The 21,309-nt window shown below is 40.6% G+C and overlaps 3 protein-coding genes across 4 annotated transcripts in view; 1 reads left to right on the forward strand and 2 right to left on the reverse strand.

Annotated features, from left to right (window-relative positions):
• LOC109537557 (pseudouridylate synthase C18B11.02c) overlaps nucleotides 1-13,939 on the reverse strand; it is a gene marked incomplete at its 3' end in the record, with an annotated part of 97,885 nt that extends 83,946 nt beyond the window's left edge. Inside the window, 1 exon segment of the mRNA XM_048662564.1 lies at nucleotides 13,824-13,939.
• A 643-nt stretch (nucleotides 13,940-14,582) lies between these two features.
• Nucleotides 14,583-15,657, forward strand: LOC109537606 (armadillo repeat-containing protein 7). The gene is made up of 3 exons (XM_019904412.2): nucleotides 14,583-14,764; nucleotides 14,858-15,025; nucleotides 15,118-15,657. Exons 1-3 carry the CDS (start codon nucleotides 14,656-14,658, stop codon nucleotides 15,372-15,374), a joined length of 534 nt encoding a protein of 177 aa, XP_019759971.1. The 5' UTR covers nucleotides 14,583-14,655; the 3' UTR covers nucleotides 15,375-15,657.
• Nucleotides 15,658-20,864: 5,207 nt separating this feature from the next.
• Nucleotides 20,865-21,309, reverse strand: part of LOC109537610 (follicle cell protein 3C-1) — a 6,562-nt gene continuing 6,117 nt past the window's right edge. For both annotated transcript variants that reach the window (XM_048662584.1, XM_019904417.2), the window contains one exon: nucleotides 20,865-21,091. In XM_048662584.1, the coding sequence (XP_048518541.1) occupies nucleotides 20,900-21,091 (192 nt within the window). In that variant the 3' untranslated portion in view covers nucleotides 20,865-20,899. The remainder of the gene's footprint in view (nucleotides 21,092-21,309) is intronic.

Here is a 21,309-nt window from a genome sequence, read left to right on the forward strand (position 1 = left end):
TCTTGAATTCAAGCATTTTTTGAGAAAACTGCCAACATTTTCCCATCCATAGTTCACTTTCTAAAAAGGTCATTTATTTCTGTCTAGAATGATGTACAAATGAGCGTTTTTGCTCATTTTGCTTCCGAGAAACATGCAAAACGGGACGGAAAACACGAAATTTTGCAATAATCTTACGCCACCCTTGCACAAAACGATGATATTTTTTCTAATTTCATAGACAACAGAAGACTGTATTTTTTCTACATAACCCCCCCCCCTGAATTTAAAGCTGGATCCGCCCTTAGGCCCTTGTGGAACTTCTTCATAAGAAAACAGACCAAATTATGAAGAATTCAAATAAATATCTTGCTTCTTGCCTCCCATAGCCTCTAAGGCAGAACATGTGGGGAAACGGAAGAAAAAATGTCTGAAAATGAGGATAAACAGGGCCAAGTCCTACTGTAGCGTACTTGGAAACTTTGTAGTAAAACCACTGCAGTTAGGAAACACTGTTGGCTATCAAACTTGTGCTTAAACGGGTAAATATTGATCTTGTCGACGAAGCGAAAGATGCGATAGAACGAAAAACCTGTTACGTAACAAAGCACTAATTGAAATTCAGCAACACTACAAACAAACGATAAAAGTCCATTGGACCACATTCAGAACGAATCCAGTCTGGCAACAGTTAGGGCGGTCATTGTGCCGAACTAGGAATAAAACGAGGAACGTTTTACAGCACAATAGAATTCTCCAGAGCCTTTTGTGGCTGACCCGGTCAAAAGCCGCTCCAATAATTGATTGTCCCGGAAGAATTGTCCAGACACGTGTTTTGCAAATGGAAGGGTACTAGCAGCTGGTAAATAAACGGAAACGAACACTGGTTAATAATGCGAAATTTCCAAAGAGCATTGGCCCATATTTCCAGACGAATAAACAGCGCAAAGTGATTTTAATGGCCCTTAATAAATATTTAAATGTCATGGTAAAATTAGCGAACCTCCCGTGCCAAGATTCGTGCTGCAGACCATAACCAATACCATTTTTCACACACTATAATTACTATTGTTGTTCATGCCAAATAGCTCTTCAATTCTAACGAATCGCTCACCGTATGTCTGCTTCTGGGCAAAATGCCATTTGGGCCTGAAAGATTTGCATGCGCGCCATATATTCACTCAGTCATCGGGTGGTGGAATAAACCCGCTTAAAACACCATGTTTATTTCCGAATTGGAAATGCAGGTCAAACGCTTGACCAGTTGCTGATTGTTAATATCGCTAACGAACGAACCCCCCAACAAGGCACACCGCATAAATAAACTGGGAAAATGCTGACGAATTAAATGCTCGGATTTTTGCCGTTTGCTTTTTTAATCCCCAACGTTCTGTTGTTCTTTGCGTCGGCCCGAACTGTAGACATCGACAAACTTTTGTATTTTGCATATTTAAAACCCCCCCAGTTTTCCTGCTGACTAATAACGAGAACATATTGAAACAACCGATCTGGAGCGCGGGGAAAACTCATAACGGAACTGGGAAATCAGCCCTAAAATGGGCCTGCAAGTGCAAAAATCAGCGTTAATGAACTGGCTGGATTGATGGTTTGGTGGCCGGCCAAAATTCCCGATTTAACATCCGCGATTAATTAACTATTCAATCATGGGGCAACATCCATCAAACGATCAATGAAACGTAATGATCTATGTGAGAAAAATCAATAAATCTAGCGCTTGGGACGAATGAGGAACCACCGGCGAAAGTGTGGAAAATGAAAGCGATTAATCAACTACCTCTGGCGCTGCCGGCGAAGAAACCGAAATAATTAATTTCAAAGAAACCATCAAATGTCTTAATCAACAGACTCGAATTCATCACCTTTGTGAAATAAGACCGTTATTTTTCAGGTTTTGACCACAAGTGGTTCAGTTTTCTGTTCTACCATTTCCAACCTCCAAACGTCCATCCCACGTTTTATTTACGTCTGGATTTAACTGCCGTTAAGCCAACGTTTGAGGAATCACTATATTCTGATTTCGGGACCACATCATTTAAATGCGGGACAAAAACGTCTGTCTATCGGTGTAAAATCATTAATGATGTTGACCCATTTGGATGTAAGAAAAACTCATCAGTAAGATGTCCACTAATTGATGATGGCGCAAACGTGAATCTGGACGACTATTTCGTTTAATTAATGTAATTAGTTGGCATCAATCAGTGATGTTTGCCATATGAATAACTATGATATTCGTTACAAGGCCGCAGTCATTATTAATTCGTAATAGCCTCTCCTGATGTAAACCGAGGAGCTTTTCTCGTGAAGGCGAGGTGAATTCGTTCAGTCAAAAGGTGTAAAATAAACTGGCAGGAAGCAATCCAAAACTCCATAATCTCGCGTAATTTAATGCACGGAACATGTTTGTCTGTTCGCTTCATATTTTCCAGTCGCTCCATATAATAAAACATGCAAATTTCCGTCCGACAAATGTGCCCGTTCCAGTTGACACGTTGAATTCAAAAGCTTTTAGTGCGTTTTATTTTCTTTTTCGCTCAGTATCGATGGGGTTTTCCATGTATAATGTATCCAGGCGTGACTTCCATCAACTATCAGATAAGGCCGTAGTACAATCGCATTTGAGGTCTAGGGACTCGTTTGCTGCTCGATTTCATAAAATCCTGCTACAAGCAGTCTAAAATACACCTGCTCTCTTTGCCAAAGTCTGGGAAATTAAATGGAAAAGCAAAACACATCAGGCTGGCGACTGGGACCTCTAAAGTTTTATTACATTGGCGGTCACGAAACTTTCTGGATTTGCTTCGGTGTTCCAGCTCGGGATTCTACTCAACGGCTGAAAGTTCTTTTCCGTTTTTCTGCATTAAGCAGGTCGATGATTTAGTTGGAAGCGGCCAGATACAGCAACTTCTCACCAAAAGCCTCAAAGTTTTCACATGGAATATTGAAAAGTCTGAATCCAAACCCTTCATTTCTTTACAAACAAAACTCTGATCTATCTAAGTGTCTTAAAAATATACCTGTACCAAAGTGAGGAAGAGATTGGTCAAAACAGCAGCAAACAACAAGGTAAATTGAGGAGGAAAACGCCTCGAAATCAGGTAGTTGAAGTTTCTTTTACGGATTAGAAAGGCAGAACCTCAATACAACTGAAATAACAAGAATACTGATGGACTTTTCCAAACGGACAAAGAAGGACGTTTGATTGCAAAATTTTAGGTTTCAAAAATCAGCTATTTAGTGTCTCAGAAATGCAAATTCTTTTCTACGGAACGTCCATAGTCCGATGTCCACTCAGAAATTAAATGAATAAACCAGCAAAAGTGTGGACAAAGTTGCTAAACAACTGTATAGGAGAAGCAAATTAACGCTATCAGTAAAAGAGAAATATGCCATATTTTGAAAACGTCTCTAGGATGTTTAGAAGCGAAAATATCTTGGATTACAACTCACTTATTTAGCTATATTTCAAAAAGGCATTTTTTCTAGTCTGCTTCTTTATGTCCCAAAAGAATTGTGTTTCAGCCTGTGTTCAAAACGCACCAATACATTAAAAAAATAGACGTGCATTCTAGTTTCTCGTCTTTGACCAAAAAGCTTTTAACAACGTCCTGGGGATGTTTTTACTGTTTTAAAGTCACCAGTTCATTTGGAACTTTGAATGCAATTTAAAGATGCTTTAAAGCGTGCAGATGGAAAAATTGGAAACTTCTACGTTTCCATTAATCTGCTACAAAGTGTCTCAAAAGTGCAAAATCCTTGTACCTTCTGGGCCCAATTGTAGCCAGAAAGTTTCGATACTGCATTATATGCAAAGTGGTGCAAATAGTGGCGTGCAACGATCTATTAGGGGAATTTTTACGAGCAACCATTTTCGGGATTGTTTATGGCCGCAATTTTCATCAAATAATACATTATGCAGTTACATTATTTAATACTAAGTAACAAGCTCAGGCGGTAGCATGCGTCATGCAGCAAACTGGCGCGGGATTCATTTCGAATGATCGATTTTACTTGTTCGACAGAGAACCTCTAATTAGTGAGCGAATTTATGAAAGAAAAGGCCCATTTAGAGCTCATTATTTCGGACATTGTCACCCTGTCCAACCGCAAAGTGGTGAAGGCGTGCCGTTTAGGGCCACTTTAATCACCAATAAACTTAGTTTTATTACCAATTTGAACGTTGCCACAAGCTCTTTATTACATTTGGCAATTTTCTGCTACCGAATGTAGTAATAAATCTGTTGGTTGCAAAGCTACGAGGAAAAAACATACTTAGTTCAAAAGTTGTTTAATTTCCTATCAGTGCCCAGCTGGACACAACTTTCACATCCATCCTCCACCAAATTTGTGCCATTAAACGTACCGAGTCTACATCGCCAACTCATTTAGCTGAAAATGCGCCGGTTTTTCATTCCTGCTGGAAATCATATTTCAGCACGACGCCATCCAACAGTTTTTGCTGCACAAGGCAAAAAAATTGGGCAAACGAGCGCTTCAAACTTTCGTTATTGTAAAGCGACAACAATACAGCTGTTAATATTTTATTCATATCCGTATTTATGCCGGAATAAAAGAAGCTGAGCTGAAAGACGCGTTGCTCAGCGCGCAAATGTGTGAAAAATGACGTCGCTTTCAGGCAGTTGGAAAAAGCTCCGGAAAGAGAAATGATTAGATTTTTCCATTTGCTTAATGCTAATCATTAGTGGTGTTGTGCACATTTTGCGTTCATCCAACCCGAATTCAGAAAACTGTTTTGCATTTTACTACTTTTGTGTAACTTTGGTAGTTTACATTATATTCTTATCCTTCCTGGGTCTCAGTCAAAGTGTGAAGTAAAAATTTGAATATCGTTTGTTTCATTACGTTTTGGCGAAATAGCAGCGCGATCAGCAGATTTAAAATGTTCGTAAACTCATAATTAGTAAGCATTACGGTTTTTTAGGTCTTTGCCTTCTTGAAACCTTAAATTTGTTTTCAGCCGAAACGATATTCAAATTTTTACTTCACACTTGAGACCCAGGAAGGATAAGAACGTAATAAAAATTACAAGCAGTCAGGAAAATAAATCAAAATTTAGTGGTTTATAGCATCCCATATGCCGATTAAAGGGATAATTGTGCAAAAATCGATCAGAGCTTGGGATGGCCTTCCGTTACACTCCAGTTGACTTTCAATTAACAATAAACGGCTTATTGTGCCCCTTTCTTTTTGTAGACGGATATTAACGCTCTCTCGAGAAAAAGCACAATTAAGTTGTTCTGGCGAGCATAGAGAATCGAAATGTTCTGTTTTCGCTGGCAAACCTCAATCAGAGGGGATTTTGGCACTGTTATCCGAAAGTTCTTCTGCCATTTTGACCATGTAGAAGAGAACTCGCGAGTTCCAATGGCACTAAATAATGTTTTAATTAAAGATGAAAGTCCTGGAGAACGGCGAGCACGTGGAAAGAAAACAAAACGCTTTTGGAGTGGTGGAGAGGACATTATTCCATCGCTCATAGTTCGTCAGGGCATGTCAAAGAGGAGCTGGGATATAATCAAAATTCTATTTTATTTCCTACGGCAGGCTTACGATCGGGAGCAGATGGCAGAGATTCCATTATAAAGGTTCAAAGGGAAAAACGACAATGGAAGATGGCGAATACGAAATTGCGTAAAAAAATGCACACAATGGCTCATCTTTGCCGATAAATAAGCTCAGAGCTAAAGCACAAAAGGTCCCAATTATAATCGGCTTACATATGCAGAGGACTTCATTATTTGCAAATCTCTATGACAATCTTTTAATGTTGTTGACAATGGAGAAACTTCCTTAATTTATTAATGGAATGTCTAAAACAGCCGATCCATTTTTAACATCAGCATGTCGGCATGTGGCAAAGTGTGGGCTGAATGAAGATTGAAAGTTCACCGAAACGAATGGAGACAGTTCGAAACTCTCTCTCAATTTCAAATAAACAACCCAAAATACCTCTAATGTTGGCTGCAGTTTAGCCTATTAAAACTTTTAATGAACATATTTCTCAGCTCGCCTCATATTACTAAACAGCAAACCGCACTCCCAAACTTTTCCGCCCAAACCCATTGGAATCGACTAATAGTGTCCCAAAATTAACACAAAAATATCCTCAGCGAAAAAAATTTGCCAACCGAAAAGCCATTCCAAAGTCGCTCTCTAATAGCTCTAATCGGATTAGAGCTGCGCCAGCATCTGCTCCAAAAAAGTGGTTTTGACGCTAATACCCCGTAAGAGCTCTGCTCGATTTAAACGACCGTGTTGCGCTGGCCCTTAATCGAAACGTATACGCTGTTGTTTAAGTAGTTTTTATCGCCCGAGTGAGGTAAAATGCTCTAGGATTTGTATCGGGTTTAAACCGGTCCCACAACAACCGATTTAGTCTGCCAATATATCTGTGATTGTTATAGAAGCCTAGATATTTGGAAAGTGAGCTAAAGTTGCTGTTGTTTCACAAATTTGTAAAGAATGCAGGTGAAAACGATGCTGCAGTCCAAACCCAGCTAGCACCCTGACGTCAGACCTGGTTATTATCACGCCATTGTTTTTATGTTTCTACAGGTGACCTTTTCGTCCGAGTAAGTCGTCGATAAAACGTCGTTCTGTGTCCCAGTCGCCACTTGAGTTAAGTATGCAAAACAGGTGCAAAAGTTACTTTCGTCATTTTCACGTCAGACAGTCGAAATGGACACATAGATCAACCAAGCCTCCATCCTCATTTGAGAAGTGCAAACAGATATTGAAATTTATACCTCGACATTTTCTCCACTCCTCCATCTTTATGCAAATGTTTAAAAAATCACCAGAAAAGACTAGTAAAGACGTCAAAAGATAGCACACAAACCTGAGTATGCGGATGACACAATCGTGATTGCCAACAAGGCGGTAAGAGTTCAAAGACCCATTGAGCAGCCTGGACTTAACTTAAGCCAACCTCAATTGATGCTGGTGAGTTAAATGGAACACCTGTGGTAACACATTGACGAAAAGTAGAATTCCATTAGCAAAACGAGCGAATCCGAAAAATGGTCCATGTAGTTCATACGTGGGCAAAGAGATAAAATAACGCCGAAAATTAATTGCAGTCCTCTAGCTAAAGCGAGTGAAAGCCGTGGAGGCATAGGGGCTCGGTATCAAAAAGCCCACTTGCACTAGTTTTAATTACGAATCTCTGAGGTACAGCAGATGCACAATGGGGCCCTTTCGACAAAAATCCACAAACGAAATGGGCCACATTCCTGCTCACCCGAGTGCTCCTGCAAATTGTTTCAGATTTACATGGACGCTTTCTCATTTCGTAATTTCTCGTGTCTTCAGGTCCGTTCCAGGCACTCTTATCAGGCCGGGGCACGTGAAAAGAATTAATTTTTGCTGCTCGTCTACAGGGTGTACTTGTTTCCAGCTTCGGACGGGCGTCCAGCGTTTTAATTAAAAGCCGGCGGCCCGAAGCAAAGCATCAAAGTGTCCCTAATGCCCGAATTTGCTAACCACTATCGAAACGGGGTCTTTGGCCAACCGAGCGAGATAAGAGGTCTGAACCTGGGAACAAAAACAATTTATTTGCGTGGGATTTCCTACATGTTTTGCTGCCAACTAGCCAGACCATCATTACTGGCCCTTGAGGTCTCCAACGTGATGAGGAGGGAAAGTTTCCGCTCGGGAAAATTGGAAACTTCAATCAACAAAAACTGGAGGAATTTTAATTTTGGGGGCGCGTGCCATTGCCGCTCACCTACACACATGAGATGAAGCAAGCCAAATTACGGTCGGCCCCCTGCTTAATAATTTATCCCAACAAACGAGCTGATGTGCGGAAAATGATACAAAACTCCCCCTAATCCTCATAATGAGGAGTTGCCGGTTCGCTCCACCAAATTTGCGACTACAAACATACTGCTTAGTTGCGTTGATAATAACTTTGCTAATTGCTTTCATGAGTTCTGAGGTATTTGCCAATGGAAGGAACACAATCACGCCATCTGCACGTGGAGATCTGCCACAGCATGAACAGCTTTTTACGAATTTATTTAAGCAGAGTTTGGAAAAGCCAACTTAAAGAGCTGAAACGCCTGATTTTCCAGATGATGAGACGCTTGTAGCTGGAGTTGTTAATTAAACGGTTTGCCCTCAGGCATGCGATGAAAATGCTGCATATGGGAACAACGACCGAGAACATATCATAAGCATTCTTTTGAAGGACAATTTAGCTCGTGGAACAAAGTGCCAGGTCGCGTCGGGAAAAAACAGCGTATTAATTAAAGCTAGAAAGCGCTAATGTGAATTGCTTCAAATCCAGAGGCGCTTGGCTGAACCGGAATGTGGGGCGCTGTTTTCCAGCTCCAGCTCAGCTTTCCCTGGCATTGTGCCGCTGTCTCACCTCTGGGGGGGTTCCATTTTTAGTGCTGATGATTGAAAATGTGCTCACCGGAATTTCCCCCAAAAAATGCCGGTAATTCCCATTGCAAGTCAGCACCAAAGCGTTTCTGTTCGCAAACAATTGAAATAAGCCGCACAATTTGCAAGGCAAGCGGTAAATCGTGTCGTCTCATTGGCATTCGCAGGCCGGCGACATAAAACAGCATTCCGGCATTGCAACTGCATTTAAATAATTGCAAATCGTTGCTTTATTAGCATTCACTTTGAGAAAAAACTGTTTGTCTAAATCAGGATTTATGTGGCGTTGGCTCCGTTTTTCTTCCGCGTTTTCTAAACCCCGAAACCTCCAAGGTTCGGCTTCTCATTATGGAGAAATCGAACAGAGTCTTTATGGATGTCCCTGAAAGGAACAATGGAGGAAAACGGAATTTGCCAATACCTGGACTTATTGTGCCAGTTTTTCCAAGAAACTATTTTCCTTTTACCCTGCCTGATTGCCGAAACTAACTCAATGGAATGGCCAATCAGTTTTAATGGGACTTGTTCTGCAGGTATTGAGTTTTGGAAATTTCGAAAGCCATTCTTTCCGTATTCGCTTAAAGGAGAGATTTACAAATCTTGCTGAAAGTAATGGAACAAATAAATTCCTAAAGTAAACACTCCCTCTGGACGGAACCAGCTCTTCAATGCCCCACTTTGCATCCAGGAAAGCGATATCTTTATAATGCGCCGGGATAAAAATGCCCTTGAAGGGCTTTTGTAAATTCTTGCTGCGCTCTATACGGGTTTAAAGCATTTCAATCCTACTTTATTAAGCTTTCAATGCCCTCCTCAAGTTTGCTTGCTTCTCTATGAGTTTTAATCAAGTAAATTCCTGTCAATGAGGTAAAACCCTGTGGTGTGTTCATATCATCTGGACTGTTTCCTTCGGGCCAAACATAATAATAAATTTCGCAGTCTAGTGCAAAGTATTGCACAATAATTTGTCCCCTTTTCTGCCCTCGCAGTTAAAACGAACCTTCAATGTTTCCCTTAATTGAAACGGCGAAGAAAATTCCCGGTTTGACTCAAATTCAATTGAAATAATTTCAAATTTAATGAAATTTAGCCTGCTGGATTGATTATTATTAAGGAGATGTGACTTTCCAGTCCAATTTCCATTCCAAGCCCGACATATTGGCACTTTCCAGTGTGTTCAATGTAGCTAATCGACTAATTTATGCAAAGAAAAACACAAAACTGGAAAAGCAGCCTCCTCTATTAATTGAAACTGGAAAATTAAGCGTATTTCTAATATTAAAAGTAAACAGCTTCCGGCTATAATCGGAATAAGATTTGGGGACTTAGAAAGCTTCGCATTACCACAAAGATGCGAGGGAGTTTTGTTTCAATTTCGGTTGTTTGCTTGCTTTAATAATTAAAGACGCGCAAAACGTAATTTGCTAGTCTAAATAGGTGTTTGGGATCGTTCCCAACTTAAACCAACCCGAAGCCTCACGGTTTATCCTTTTCCAAAACAACTGTGATACCAAGTGAAAAATTGAAGTTTCCCGGATTTAAATTGGGTATTCTGACCGCGCCTCAGGTGGGAGTCAAGCCCCATTTCAAATTCACCTTAAAAATGATTTCGCGCTCGAAAAATTCGCATTCTAATACATATTAATAAACTGAAAGTCCCCTTTTAATTAGTGGTGATGGATATGGTCCCTTCCGCCAGCCTCGTCGGCCAAATTGTTTTTATTTATCACTCCTAATCCGGTTTAACGCCTCCTCTTTTGTGTTTTTCTTTCGGATGTGCTTAAGTCACCGGCCACCGTTAAATTTAATCCCGGTAAATCAACGTAAACGTATTTCATATAAAACCATGCGCTACAGCTGTTAGAAAGAACGTTTCGCCAGCGCCAAAGACTAAGATCTTCTGAAGAGTGTAGTTTGGTGTTCCAGGAAGCGTGAACAACGCCGATGCATGCCAAACGTTTGATTGAAGAGAAGGAGGAAGACTAAATACCAATTATAAGCGATTTGACGTTCCGAATAACAGCCCCCTCTCAACAACAAAGATTTGCAACTGAATCCCAAACTCAGCTTCTTTTCGTTAATTAATTCGCAATTGGAGCCGATTAAGACACATGAATTTATAACGATGTGCCGCTTCGTCTGTTTCAATATTTGAAGACTCGCCCGCCCCCCTTTCAGTTGTCTGGAACTTTGCAAGCAGCTTTTACAATTAATTAATTTGCTGATATTCAACTTTACAAAGGGGAGGTGAATGGATGCAGCAACTAAACGGGCGAAGACGGCTGCAGCTGTTTACGCCCACTTGAATTGTAGAAAAATCTGGCCGTCCGGGCCTCGAAACAGTGGCGAAAAAGCCGAATTATAAACAGCCCTAAAAGCAATTACACTTTTTTAATTGGGCTTAGTGAAATAATGACACCGGCCCGGCTTTTATCTCAACCGGGTCAGGCTCAGCTATTAATTAAGCCCTTTCTGTTCTGGCGCGCATCTACACCATTGTTTGATCTTCATCATTGAATTTGTACGTGAAAGTCCTTTGTCGCTGAGCGCTAGAACAAATTTGATTTGTCTTCGTGAATTCATATTGATTTCGTGTTTGTTTTTTACTGCCATGTGATTACTGAGCGCGGCTTTGACTGGGACCGTTGGGATTTCGCTTTATAGCTTCTGACGCTGGAACAACAATATTGATGGAAACGCCAATGCCTTAAACATGACTGTAGATGAACATTGGAGAACTCTGAAGGAGAAAAGCCTACTTTGAAGATTTAAAGTTCCCAACAAACAGGCTTGGCCATGGATCTTTCTGCAAAAATTTGCCAGCTCAGATGTAACACTGTCTCAGCATCTCTGACGGCTCGAAACTTTGCTGGTGTTTTAATTAGATATCCGCAGGAGAGCACTATAAACTTCCAAAGTTGCGAAAACATTATTTCCACCTTCACAGATGCGCTGAAAACTTTCAACTTGGGGTGTTTGCTTATCACCATTTTTATCAAAATGCTGCCAATCGCACTCAAGCACATTGCTCCATTACGTGACGAGTCTTTAGCAACAGTTTCCACCGGTATTTCCTTTGTTTAGAACATCAGATCAAGAAAATCCTCTAAATCTCCTCATCAACGATTCGTGTAATCCGCAACTCGGTCCGGTATGGTTTGCATGGCATAAATTTCGAAGGATGCAAGTTTTAAAAGTCCCCTAAATTATAGACGGGACTTTGGAAATTCCCCTTGTCTGTTCTCGATAAAAGTACGTGACTCCAACATTGAAATTCCGAAAAAGAATTTTAATTATTAAGGGCCTTCAAACGTCAAGGGCCGAAATTGAATATTCATCGGAAAGCGCGATAGTAAAACAAAAGAAGTTTGTCGACAGGCCAAAGACGGCGAGCCAAATTATTGATCAACATCTTTAAGAGAATGGCAGTCTGCTTGACTATCGAGGGGGATAAGTTGCAACTTATCACCTAAACACCTAAGCTTTTGTAGGAGTGAAATTATCAGTTGGAAAGCGCATTTCCAATGGGAAACTGTCTTGCAGCTGAACAGAGAATCCAATCCAATAACCCAAAGTGTCAAAAATGAGAAAACGAAAATGCAGTTACCTTTTCATTTACGGGCGCAATCAACTGAGTAAACGGGGACCATTCCGTCGAATGAGAAAAAAGAAGCGACCAGATAAAAAAGGCTAAATTGAAATCGTCTCTTTCATTTCTTTTGTTTGCTTTGACGAGAAAAGACACAAGCCAGATCAACGGGAGATAAACATGTTTAGTTTTGTTTTCAGGTGTTCTTCTGGCTTTTCGTTTTAGCAATAATTCGTGGAGGGCTGTTCAGGAAACAACGACTTAGCGGGGCTGGTTTTGCAATATTGCGTTCTTTTGGCAGTTTTTTTACACTCAGCCTTATATTTTTCAGGGTAGATTAAGCGATATTGCCTATAAATATTATAAGCAGAAAGTGTATTCAGGGCCTTTGGATGTTGGAAGCATCTTCAACCGCAATATAATTTTGTTCGGTAAACCTTTGTAATTTTTTTTTGTGTAATATTATATAAGTGGCCAAGTAGTGCACAAAACATTCTAATTGGTTAACCTTTACTTAAATATTGGCCATTATCTACCAGGATCTTATGTACTGGAAAATAGCGTCATTAGTGTGATAGCGTCATTAGTGTGATAAATAAAGCAAGGAACTATTCAATCTACCCAGTAGATTTAAATATCCTGAAATAAAAAGGACCGTTTCCCCCCTAAAGTTAAACGAAAAAATCGGTTTCTTCGAAATAAGTCACAAACGAAAACCGGTATCCAAGATTTTAAGCACCATTTTATAAACGTGTTGATTGTGCAACTTTTTTCCCTTCTAACCAACGTATAATTTACGGTTTTCGATATCCTCACACTGTTCCATCTTATCTGCGTCCCCCTCCCATTCAAGCTGTGGTGAATAATAAAGAATGAGACATAAATTAGATTATTTCGGCAAGAAGGGCTCAAATCGAAGCAACTTAGAATACTTCGAGCGTTTTTTGAGAGCACGATTTGTAACCGACAATTTCTTCCTTATTATTGACCCAAACCCTTTATAAATGCACATTTGTGAGCTTCTCACATCGAAAGGAATCGATTGAGCTCAAAAAACGCGCGTGTGAAATTTTGGGTTTTGGCCGACATTTTTCTAAGGGTGGGGGTCGATATTTTGAAATTTTTTTTAAAATGTTTTACATTTTACATCACTTTCATCTCACGGACGCCAGGAATGCCTCGAACTCATTGAAAAACTCGCTAAAAGTCTCAGTTCCAAAATAATCGATATTTTCGGCACACTTTAAGCGCTTTTTGAGCGTTCACGATCTTTAACCGACGATTCTTTACTTTTACCTTTATAAATGCCCATTTGTGAGCTTCTTATTTCGAAAGGAACCGATTGAGCTCAAAAAACCCGCACGTGGAATTTTGAGGTTTGGCCGATATTTTTCTAAGGATGAGGGTTGATTTTCTGAAAAAAATTTAAAAATATTCAAAACGTTTTAAATTTTACATCATTTTCATCTGACGGACGCGAGAAATGCCCTCGAACACATTGAAACACGCGCTAAAAGTCTCAGTTGCGAATTTATCGATATTTTGGGCATACTTTAAGCGCTTTTTGAGCGTCCACGATCTTTAACTAATGTTCTCATTTTTGAAAAACAACATAAAAATATACATTTGGTTGTTAGAATCGAAAAATGTGTAGCAACGAGTCACTGTACACGACAGTAGGTTGGGGCCCCATCTAGGCTGCTCCACATAAAGGTTAATTAATTTCTTTGCTCAAAATATGCATTTCAATCCGCGGACTCAACATGGGAAAGCAGATTTGACTATTTTTGGGCAGTTTTTGAGTAAATTGAAGCAAAATTCTTACCTGAAACTGGACGTATTCGTCTGGATACGACAGCACCTTCTCCATTTTGACTCAAAATCAGTTAGTCGCCATTCAGTCAAACAGATTCCTGTAATTAAGAACCTGGCTTGCCACGCCCAATATAATTGAACAAATCAAACGAGCCCTTTAGGGCGAAACTGTCACAACTGCAAAAATTTTATAATTAAGAAAACATCCAGCTGACGCGAGAAATTACTGGTATTTTAATGCAATATTAATCTTCAAAATGTCCTGGAAACGTTTGCCACAGAACACCTCGTTTTGCCGTCCGCTTGTCATAGTTTGTGACATTTAACCTCAGCGAAATATTTAAATATATTTGTTTCCATACGATGGAAGAAACAGTCCAAACGTTGGAAGCTACTCCGGTCCAGCAGTTGGAATTGACTGCATTTGATCCACCAGCAGAGAACAGCAGGGTGAAGAAAATTGATAATAAACAGCAGTGTTTCCAGCGATTGAGCTCCAGTGGACATTTCTGCTTCTGGTTAACTATTTTAGTGCTTTGCAGCACTCTTAGTATCGCCATAGCCGTTTTGGTGGTTGCAATAATCAGAATACAATGCAATTAAACTCCAACTAAACAATTGAAGTTAATTACTTTTGATCGCAAAAATTAAACATTAATTCAGAAATTTTAAACTGAAAATTGTTCGCTGTTGATAAGATACGTCCATGTATGTGTGCGAGTGAGCAAGCAATAAAACGTTTCTCGACTGAAGGACTGTCAAAAAAATGACATCAGTCATCAGTCTATTTAAAGATCTGTTATTGTTTTGTCCAAGTTGTGGAAGTGTTTTTTTTACTTAAGATGTTTAGCAGGAAAGATCAATTGAATAAAAAAACAGGAATAGACGGCGTGGGGCGCGAAGCGTTTCTGAAACAGCTGACAACCGAATTTACCACAACAAGATCGTATGGTAAGTGTTTTTGTTCGCATTCCACATGGCACTGCCGGGTTCCAAATTCCACTAAAAGTTAGCTCTTATCACGTGTGTGTATCTGATTTATAGAGGCCAAAAAGCAGACTTTAGCGAATCTGGCCAATTTCGCCTACGACCCCATCAACTACGAGTACATCAAGCAGTTCCATATCATCGACTTGTTTTTGGCGCAACTATCTGAAAACGCCGAAGAACTCATCCATTACGCGCTGGCTGGATTATGTAATATTTGCTGTGGTACGTGAATAATACAATCAGTCGTTCTGGTTCTGGTGTGCTGTAAACGCCAGCATTAGATACAGTTTGTAAACTTCGTGCTTTTTTCCCAGATCCTGAGAGTAGAGACTACATAATCACTCTGAACGGAGTGAAACTGGTTGCTCAATTCTTATGCCACCCGAATGAAGAAATCGCTCTAAACTCCTTGACCACGCTGTTCTACCTGCTTCAAGGACAAGGGGAAAACGAACTGTCCGAAGATCTCCAGTCCAAAATTTCCGAGTATAGCACACACTCAAACCCCAGATTTCGCAACTTGGGAGTTCTCTTTCTGGATACCTACGGCCTTCCTCAGGCTCAGCAGTAATGCTGAGATCTTCCTTTAGACGATACTGCCATGAGGCGGCTAAAAAATCCTTGACAATTGGCGATCGCGCCTCAATTACCAAGAAGATCACTCCCGAGGACCTTAGAAAGTTTATGGAGCTTAGCGGGGACCGTAACCCCGTTCACACTCAACAGAGACCGATAGCACATGGAGCATACCTAAATTCGCTAGTTTCTGCGGTGATTGGCACCAAACTTCCAGGTCCTGGTACTCTGGTCGTAAAGCAAACTTTGAACTTTCCCAACAAATGCTTCGTACACGATATCGTCACTGTTACTGTACGAATTGTTGATGTTCGAAAAATTGTTAAAGTAGCGTTTACGTGCGAAGTTCGAGACGAAAACAAGACTGTACTATTTGGGGATGCTCAATTGGTTTTTAATAAGGCGCATTGATTAAGGGATTTTCATTTTTTTGTTTGTATGTCGGGTCCACATTACAAGCACTGTTTAAATACTGATTAGCGACCCAGTTTTCCAGCCTTCTAAAGGATGTTAAGCAGAAATAGCCCTTTCTTGTTAAGAAAATTTCCCCAAATACGGTGTTTGTGGTTTTTTGCCATATTTATCGCCTGAGTGCCGGCATAATTTGTTTTGGAACTTTCCGCCACGAGCATCCCTTTGGTAATTTATGTTCAGTTTTCGTAGCGATGTTTTGGTAGAGTGGAGTCAACTGATTATACTTTAAGCTAGTTTGTAGTTCCTTATATATTTAGGGAGGTTTTCTCGCATTGTATTTGCGGTCCGTTAACTTGCAGGATTTTTTTAAATTGCGTTTCTTACTACTTAGCTGCGCAAGAGTAGGATTTCTTATTTTATTCTGTGTAATCCCCACTGTTTGTTACATATATCTAGAGGAATTTTGTATTAATCGAACTTTGTGGACAAAGACATTTCTATTGCTTTTAGTGAAAATATTAGCATGTATTTTGGTATCAAATGGTGTTTTTTCTGCTGTTACCTTTCCAGTCGATACTTTTCAAGCGGTTGCAACTGTAAATTTCAATAGTAGGCAAAGCAAAAATGTGGCATGGTCTCGTTTGAGTACACTTGTTTTGAATCCCCCTTCGATAAAAGCTTTATCTGTAGCCACTACCCGTAAACTTCGGATTGTGATTCCTGAAGCGCATAGTTTAAATAGAGGAAGCCACCCCATCCCTATTCGAACAGATAACCGATGTCTAGACAATGTTCCCTGCTGATAACCAGCGAATGTGGATAATGTCCTAATTAGACGACGATTTGTTTGTAGAATTATCGTAGAAAAAGTGGACGCATTGCCTAGGCCAAACATTTCCGTTCTTCATGCGCAAATGGAAAATACAGTTAAATTATTGGCCTATTTTTGTTTTTCTGATCGATGCAGAAAAAAGTAATTTAATTTCGGTTTTACTTCGGTGAGCACATGGTGCATGCCTCTGGTAATTGGCAAGGGTTTTGTGGGCAAATTTAGTAGGTAAACAGTAAAAAAGGCTGTTTAGCTCGCTCAATTGATTTCGCCTGTCCATCTAGGCGATAAATGTAGGAATTTGCCTGAAAAACCCCGGTGTTTTCGTATGAACAGTGTTGCGATTATGCAAGGAAAGTGTTGAAAGGAGTCTTTGCATGTATTCCTGGAATCGGGTCTTTTGTCTGAAATCACCGAGGGTTTTTTGTAAATAATTTACGCAAAACATGAGTAGCACTCAATTATGAGTTTGAGAATGTTTGCAACAGCTGCCAGCGAAACGTTCAGTAGCTTGCAGCGTTTTCATCAACACCGTAACTCAAATATTCTAGATAAGTTCTATATTGTTGAGGCGGATTCATTTTTTTAGAAACTTCTTTTTGGGTATTTCGCCTCAAAAATTTTTCAAAAAAATTCAAATGTTCTACAACCATTTTTAAGCAATGTTGGCTCAAATTGCTCCTTTCTTGGGATTCCCGTTATTTCTGCGCCTCCTATCATTAAGCAGGTACCCATCACAAGAGCCCGAAGACGAATGTTGATTGTTCAAACTTATGACCCCCCCATATAAACGCTATAAATGCGTCCCTGGCTAGATTTTTTCGTACTCATCGCGCTTAATTTCTCGTTTTCATGTGAAATAATGAGGTCTGTCGGTCGGTTCCGAGTGGTACCAAGCCCATCGTCACCAGACCCGCCCTTGTGACTTTCTACCGCGCACCTCGCAACGGGGTTGCTTGCGGTTGTCGACCTGCTGGTACTTGCGATGCGTGTCACCCCGCTCGTTCTACTAGGTACTCTCAAAGCACCAAAGTACCCTTCGGTGTTGCCGCACTTTCTCTCCGGGAAGGAGCGTCTAAAGCAATTTCTTGGGCTCGCACTCGGAGGATGAAGCTTTCTGTTCGGCGAATTCAGGAACCTGCTGAAGGTTCCATTGGAGAATGTGCAAAGAAATCACGAGAACAATCGGAAAAGTGATAATTCGAAATATTTGTGGTCACTCTGGTTTCGATTGCCAGTCACTGTGTCGCAAGTAAACGGGGAATACGACGAAAGCACTAAATATCACTAAGTCTAGAAAGAAATGTTGAATACCAAAGTGATCCCCAGCTCACGCTCTTCTTTGCCCCGGTTTATGTACGAAAATCAGGGAAATTTCTTTTCCTAGGATGGCAACAGTGTAAGTAAAAAGGCCCATCTTCTCGGACGATGACCATTGTGGAGTCAATGAGCTTCTGGGACATCAGTGTCGAAACCCATTTAACATTTTTCTTCTCGATTTGGTAAAAAATTACCGTTTTTCTTCATGTACACTGCGACTGGGTGGTCCCACTAATTCCTCTCCAAACAGTCGATGCGCCTAAAAGTTGAAGATTCAAATTCGATTGGGAAATGTTTGCTGTGGCTGCAAGTGGGTCACAGATTTCTCGTTTTATGGGCTTTTTACACAATTGCCGCCCACAAATCAGTTTTGTTTGCGATCGAATTAATAATAAGCTAAGGGCTGCGCCAATTTCCTCGAGTACCGCACTGGTTGTGATCAATCGCCACCAACATTGATCGAGGAAGAATTCGATATTGTTATTTATTAGTGTATATTTTGTACAGTCTGGTAACAGTGCAAACGAGCTTGCAAACCTTTTAAAATCGTTTTTAAAACTGCGAATGATCGCTTTTAGGGTTCCAACTCGAAGCCCAAATATGCACAACCAACAACTAGAAATAATCGCAGAAATGCCCGTGCAGCACTTTGGTGAGAACGCAAGTCTTCACATGCACGTTATCGCGTTTTGGTCCGCTCAGCTCAGCATATTAAGATGCACTATCTACTGTTTGAAGCACGTTTAAGGTTTAAAATTTTTCTTCTCAAAATCCTGCTAAAAATGCAATCTTACCGCGAACGAACCCATTTTGTTCCTGTGCTAAATCAGGCAAAAATATGCAAGTTTTAACTTCATAAATAATCACACAGTCGCGTTCTTCAGACAGTCAGATAACGGGCCAGAAATTGAAAACCTGCCCAGTTGGCATTTTCAAATGCAGAATTTGGATTTTCTGAACCATTCTGAACGAAAATGGTCTCGTAGTCAAGGTCCGTAACTGTGCCCGTTTCTGCGCAAATAGCAGCTGAACTCTTGAGAGCCTTTCAGCTAGAAGAAGTCCCTAGCAGCATTTTCTGAGCGATATAAAAAATTTGCCGATTTTGCCTCGGGAAGTGGGGAATTGGGATTGCTTGAACAGTGTGGATGAAAAACAATCTCTTAGTCAAAATCCCCAACTGTGTCCCTTTCTGAGTAAATGGCAATTGAAGACGCAACTAAAGCAGTTGCCGAAATTGAATGGTTTGGAAAAGGTAAATTTCAAAGATCTTTAACAGAAAACTTAGTTCTGTTGAGCTCTTTGAAGCACCGCAATCTTCCGCGTTAATTTTTGGGGTTTAATGCACCATTTTTCCAACTTTTGGCTCACTATTGAAAGTTGCAGACGAGTGTGTGGAACGAAAAAGCTCCCCAATTTTTTTATTATCAACTCAGCACGCCCTAAAAAAATGCCGTGAAAGTATGCAGACCTTAGCCGGACCTCAGTCTGATTAAAGCGGGCAAAACGCCGCCGCTGCAACCCATCAATTCCATTAAGAATCGGCAAATCGGTGCCCTGCGAAAATATTTCTGGGGATTCTTCTTCGTTGGGGAACCGATGCCGACCACGGCAAAGAACAAAGGGTCTCCGCATAACTTCTGCGGATCGTCGCAAAACCAGGTAGTTTTTTTGAGTCACCCTCGTCGAGGTCACCCCGTCCTGCAGGCCGTTTCTGCAACCATCGACCACCTGCGACTAACCCGATCTGGTGCATTCGCGGCCTTGCAAATTCTTCGTTTCTGTCTGGGTTCTACCATTTACTGATTATGGGTGGTGATTTTCCTACAGGGTGAACCGCTATCGCTTTATTTCACCAACTGTTGCAATCACTCGACACATGGAAACATGGACAATTTGTTTTTGTTCCCTGCTCAACGTTCTGTTTTGGGTTAGTTAGAAAACTTTTCGACGAAAAAGTTCTGATTCAAAATCGCAACTCTTTGGTCCATAAGGTCCATAACTCTTTTATCAGTGAGCCCATTTCGAAACGCCTCAAGGTGTTTGAAAGATCGCAAATCCCCGTTTATTTCGCATAAAAACATATAATTATTACAGATTTAGTTTCTGTTTTTGGTCGTTGAATTCGGCTAAAACCATATGGAATATTCACGCAAAACTCTCTTACTGTCGGGCCGATTGGAAAAATCCAAAAAGCATTTAAAAGGCCATGAAATTCCCAAACTTTTGCCTGTTGAACTGTTGAAATCGGTTGGGGAGCTTTGAGACGTTCAGCCAAGATGAAAAAATATTTCTCGATTTCTGGAATTTTGCAGACAATTTAAGGCCACTGATGCAGCAGGGGCTGCATATTGATTGAATAATTTTTCGTAAAAAAATCAACTGGACTAGCCCTCGACTGAATCCAAGAAACAGTGTAAAAAGCCCAGAATACTGTTAGAGCCATCCTCAGTCCGCTCCTGGTCCTTCGAGCTGACCTAGACACCGTAAACGCCCTTAACGTCATTGACTTTTACTTTTTTTCGACCCCTCGTTCTTATCGGAGCATCAAATTGTTGTTTATCCAAGGGTTTCGGTGTCTGGCCGACTGTCTGGGTGCATTCGGCCCGGCTGGGGGTTGTTGGGGTTGGATGCCTTGCATTTTAATCGCGCCCCGTTTCCGATTTATTCGAACTTTTACCGAATTCCCATCGTAATGTTGCATAATGACCGGTAATGTATGGAACGGAGGACAATGGCAGGATTGTGATTGTCGGTGCATAGCAAATTGGGTGGTTTTGTTAAACAATCGGCTTAGACAAAAGATACTAAAATTTCCACGTAGAACCAGTTCAGCTAAATAGAGGAAATTTTTGAGGGAAATTTGTATGCACTGAATTCCAGAATGCCATAAAATAGCCGGGGGTTTTAAAAATAACACACAACTACCAATTGTTTTAATTTATTCAAAAAAATCGCTGCTATTTGGGTCCTTTGGCGCACTTGTAGGGTTGATGGTCCTTGCAGCAAAACTCCCTCCCAGCGGAAAAGTTCGTAGGGTGCCACTTATCGCTGCGGTTTTTCACGAAAAGAAACGCTTTTTCCCGATGGACACTGTCCTTGTCCACAGTGGCGCAAATGATGTCGCTGCTTTTCGGCAGATGCTTGATAATCTGGAACAAACAGATTTTTTTTCAGAAAAATATTCCCAGCGTCAGAGTTTTTAAATTGAGCAATCAAAGGCGCTCCCTCCCCTCCATTCAATTCTCTATCCAACAATACCAAAACGAGTTATCTGGCTTGAATGGTTCTTGAGAAACTTCGAAAAAAGCAGCGTCATGTTCAAGTGGATTTTGCAACTCAAAGAAAACCACGCAAATCTAAAACTTCT

The sequence above is a fragment of the Dendroctonus ponderosae genome, unplaced genomic scaffold, assembly GCF_020466585.1.
Source record: "Dendroctonus ponderosae isolate FM_Combo_2020 unplaced genomic scaffold, Dpon_F_20191213v2 Dpon_F_20191213_11, whole genome shotgun sequence".
Classification (NCBI taxonomy): Eukaryota; Metazoa; Arthropoda; class Insecta; order Coleoptera; family Curculionidae; genus Dendroctonus; species Dendroctonus ponderosae.

What these genes read in the sequence shown, in the direction of transcription:
- LOC109537606 (XM_019904412.2), top strand. Translation starts at nt 14,656, where the DNA reads ATGTTTAGCAGGAAAGATCAATTGAATAAAAAAACAGGAATAGACGGC. An exon ending in TACCACAACAAGATCGTATG is followed by an intron (nt 14,765 to 14,857) that starts GTAAGTGTTTTT and finishes TCTGATTTATAG; the next exon opens with AGGCCAAAAAGCAGACTTTA. An exon ending in ATTATGTAATATTTGCTGTG is followed by an intron (nt 15,026 to 15,117) that starts GTACGTGAATAA and finishes CTTTTTTCCCAG; the next exon opens with ATCCTGAGAGTAGAGACTAC.